The sequence below is a fragment of the Ipomoea triloba genome, chromosome 15 (genome assembly GCF_003576645.1).
Source record: "Ipomoea triloba cultivar NCNSP0323 chromosome 15, ASM357664v1".
NCBI lineage: Eukaryota > Viridiplantae > Streptophyta > Magnoliopsida > Solanales > Convolvulaceae > Ipomoea > Ipomoea triloba.
In genome coordinates this window covers 1,673,289-1,677,158 of record NC_044930.1, presented here as the reverse complement: position 1 = coordinate 1,677,158, position 3,870 = coordinate 1,673,289, and the positions used below count along the sequence as shown (strand labels likewise).

Genomic DNA, 3,870 nt, shown 5'->3' with positions numbered 1-3,870 from the left:
TTTTTTTTTTTTTTTTTTTTTTTTTTTTTTTTTTTTTTTTTTATAAAATTAAATAAGGAAATTATGATTTCCTTTGCACTCACAGTTATGGTAGGATTTACTGCCTGCAAGTGGATAGAGTAGCAATGCTGCTCCACTCATACAGGTTTTATCGGGATGCTGTGATACCACAGGTGAGTTCTTGGCAAAGCCTCAAAGTAGCATTGGTTCCAGTTATGGCATTTTTTACTTTGCTAGTCATTCCCTTATAATGGTAATTGTGTCTATTTTCCTCTCAGTAAATTAATAAAAGAGTACGAGCTTGACTTTTGTTACAATGTTTTTAAAAGATAGGGAAAAACAAAGTCCAGTTGTACAGGAAGAATAAATAGAACCATACCCAAAAACATGCTGTAGTACTAATGAAGGGCCATAGCTTAATGCCTTGAGAAGTGAAGAACACCTCTTCATCTAAACGAAGGCACAAATCTACTTTTCTTAAAACACTTTTGCAATATACTTTGGGAGAAGAAACAAAATTGTAGTAAAGCAGATTCCCATAGATGATTGTGCTTCCTATCCTTTGTCCATACTCTTTGCAAACTCCTAGTATTAGCGATTGGCAAGTAACCCAGTCCTTTATTTCTATTGTTGACTGTTGAGTCATTCTAGCAAAAGCCTAGGCAATTTCTTCAAAAGAATCCTCGCAGTTCATCATTGTCATTTTGCTTTTCTTATTTTATTCAGGTAGATTTGTGCTAAGCTACAGAAATTATAGTACTAAAAATTCTCTAGATGTAGCAGTAAAATGCTTTAAGAAGTTGTTGGCTTATCTTGATTGTTAGTCATAACTTGACAATGCTCTCAAATCTTAAATACTCTTTGTTGTACTATCAGGGTTCTTTCCCCATTTATTCCAACAGAATTGCTGTGAATGTGGTTGACAATGTATTGCTTGTTCATCAAATGGATGCAAAAGTAGTCATCATATATGATTTATTTGTGGATTCTCATTCACCGGTTTCTTCACCTCTTCCTCTTCTGATGAGAGGTTTGCCAAAAAGTAATGATGCAACCTCTCAGTCCATGTGCCAAAAGAGTGAAGCGTCAGAGGAAAAAGAGTTGAGCAATGCTGAAACAATCATGTATGGAGATGACTGGACTTTTCTTGTTCCTGATTTTATATGTGATACTGGTAATGGGTTGTCATGGAAAGTCTACTTAGATCTAGAGGTAAGTTTTGATTGCCTTACACATTGTGTTGTGACCTACTATTGCTATCTTACAATGTTGATATTGCCAGGCCATATCTGCCAGCAGCTCTGAAGTGCAACTAGTCCTTGAATTTTTACAGAGAAGGAAATTGGAAGCAAATAAGGTAGACTGATAGATTGTTTACATTCACTCTTTTAAACCAGCCAAGTTATTCTGGTCTGATTGACCAAGCATTTTCTAGTGGTCTGTTATCCCCATCAACCTGTTGTCCTGTGGCCAGCCTAACTAGGTTTTTCAAGTATAAATGTGGCATATGAAATGTCACTTTTATGGGAGTGACCTGTGCAGATGCATGGCTTTAATCTTCTTGTATGGGCAAGAATTATTCCTAATTTCCTATAGCTATATAAAACTTTTTATTCCCCTAATATTATTGTCTTTCATTTGCCAATGTGTAATTTCAGGCTAAACAGCTGTGTCTATCAATTGCACGCACCATTATTCTTGAACGACGACCTGTACCAGTGGTTGCTAGAGCAATAGATGTTTTAGTTACCTCTTACATGTCCTCACTAAAAACTGGTAATTACCACAAGGGAACTAAAGCAGAGAAAGCTTCACCTTCTGGTGGTTCTAACACAAAGACAGCTGTTGAGGATAAAGTGAAAAGAGCAAAAGATGAAAGCACAAGTTCCATGCAGCAAAAGATGAAAGCTTCACCTTCTGGCTCTGAGGATAATGTTAGCTATGGAACACAAAGAAGTGAATTTCAAGATTTTGATTCTTCAACTTTGGTGGGGCCTGAAGGGCATTCATCAGCTGTACAGTCTCAAATTGTTGGAACATGTAGCACCCCATTAAATGCTAATGTCCCTGAGCAACAAGACTCTCGATTGACTTCAGCCGCAATTTCATTAGATGATCTGTATAGTTTTGTGTTTGCTCCTGTTGAGGAAGAGATAGCAGGAGATGCTTCGTACTTGGTTGCAATCATCATTGAAGTCCTTCGCAGGTATTTTGCTCTTGTTCAGGAGTCTCCAAATGTACTATTCTCTAATAAAGTGGCTGCCCTTCTGTTAAAGAATTAACACATCCATGGTTAGGCTGAAATATCTTTGAGATAGTAATGTTTGTGAGTCTGTGACCCAGTTTTTTTGCAACAAAACTAAGAGAATGTTAACCATTTAGTCTTCTAATTGTCTCTGATAGAAAGTATTGCCTTCTGGTTATTTAAATATCATAAGTGGAAACAAACTTGTTTTCTCTTTTCTCAAATTCTAGGGCATGTCAAGCATTTATGTCTGTTTCTCAATTCTGTCAGTTGAAGTTGTATATTTTTTGGGATAATAGTGTTTTCTTCTTTTTCTGGTTTCAGTGCTAATTCTGAAAAGCTAAAAGTACCTCTAAATATGTATTGTTTGATGATACAATTGCTGGCACGGAATGAACGCCATGCAGAAATTGGATTGTTCATCATGAATAAGGTAACAGTACCTCCCTAAACCCAATACATGTTCAAAGTGTTAAATTCATCTTGTATCAAGTTGCAAAGTTGATTTAATTTATTGCAGATCATTGAGCCCTCAAAGGAAGTTGCAATGCAATTATTAGAATCAGGTCGACAGAATTTCCAAACAAGGAAATTGGGCCTTGATATGCTTAGGGAGCTCCAACTACATGAGGATTATGTCTTGCAACGTCTGCAAGATGGACACTATCTTGATGCCTTGCAGTATGCACGGAAAAAGAAGGTAATAAGTTCCCCATGAGCAATTAAATATTCGAAAACCTTACATTTTATATATTGTTGCAAATTGCATGAACTTGAAAACCCAGCAAAGTGGCTTTCAATATTCCTTGTTTACTTGATGCTATGTTTAATAGTAACGCCACATAAGCCTCTGATGGTATACATATTGCTTGTGATAGCCATGTTTTGATGCTACCGATAATTGATTTTCAGGTGAACACTGTGCGCCCTTCATTATTTTTAGAAGCTGCCTATGCTTCTAATAATTCACAACACCTAGCTGCCGTGCTGAGATTTTTCTCAGATTTCATTCCAAACTTCAAGACCACAGCTGACCACCAAACATACACTCATGTTCTTGCTAATATGAATGCATCAATCACTAATCATGCGAGTCAGGTTTTGGCATAAATACCCCCGTCTCATCTTCCGCACGCTGCATTTCACCAGTAAGTCTGAACATGTAAGAAGTGTGCCAACTTTTCTGTTACGATGATGTGATCATGTTGTATTCATGCATCGTTGCATGTGCACATTCTGATTCGAGTATTTTTGTCTTTTAGAGGGTTTAGTTAGTAGGGTTAATAATTAGACTTGTACAGTTTTGGAGGTACTCCCTGAATAAAGCCATCACATTCTGTGGTTACTTCCTGTATTTGTTTCAGTGTTTTTCTTTGTTCGTTTGGTTTTGCTATACATTGGTCCCATTACTGCTAGCAGAACCTCCAGAATTAGTCCCATCACTAGTAGACCTATCTTTAACATGAATAGATTGACTTGGTTTTTCTGTGAGCTTTTTGTCATCAGAAAACTGTGTTTTGTGATAGAAACATCAGATTCCCTCTATTTAAGAGAAACCTCAATAGTGAGGTTTTTGGGTGGGCTGTGAGGTACCAAGTGGGACAGAGGAGGAGGAAAAGAGAAGA

General features: G+C 37.0%; 1 protein-coding gene across 2 annotated transcripts in view; it reads left to right on the top strand.

The window, feature by feature from the left end:
* LOC116006691 (regulator of MON1-CCZ1 complex) overlaps positions 1–3,660 on the top strand; it is an 8,484-nt gene extending 4,824 nt beyond the window's left edge. For both annotated transcript variants that reach the window (XM_031247167.1, XM_031247168.1), the window contains exons 9-15: positions 86–173; positions 877–1,212; positions 1,283–1,357; positions 1,659–2,206; positions 2,570–2,678; positions 2,766–2,945; positions 3,158–3,660. In XM_031247167.1, the coding sequence (XP_031103027.1) occupies positions 86–173; positions 877–1,212; positions 1,283–1,357; positions 1,659–2,206; positions 2,570–2,678; positions 2,766–2,945; positions 3,158–3,355 (1,534 nt within the window). In that variant the 3' untranslated portion in view covers positions 3,356–3,660. The remainder of the gene's footprint in view (positions 1–85; positions 174–876; positions 1,213–1,282; positions 1,358–1,658; positions 2,207–2,569; positions 2,679–2,765; positions 2,946–3,157) is intronic.
* The last annotated feature ends 210 nt before the right edge of the window (positions 3,661–3,870 follow it).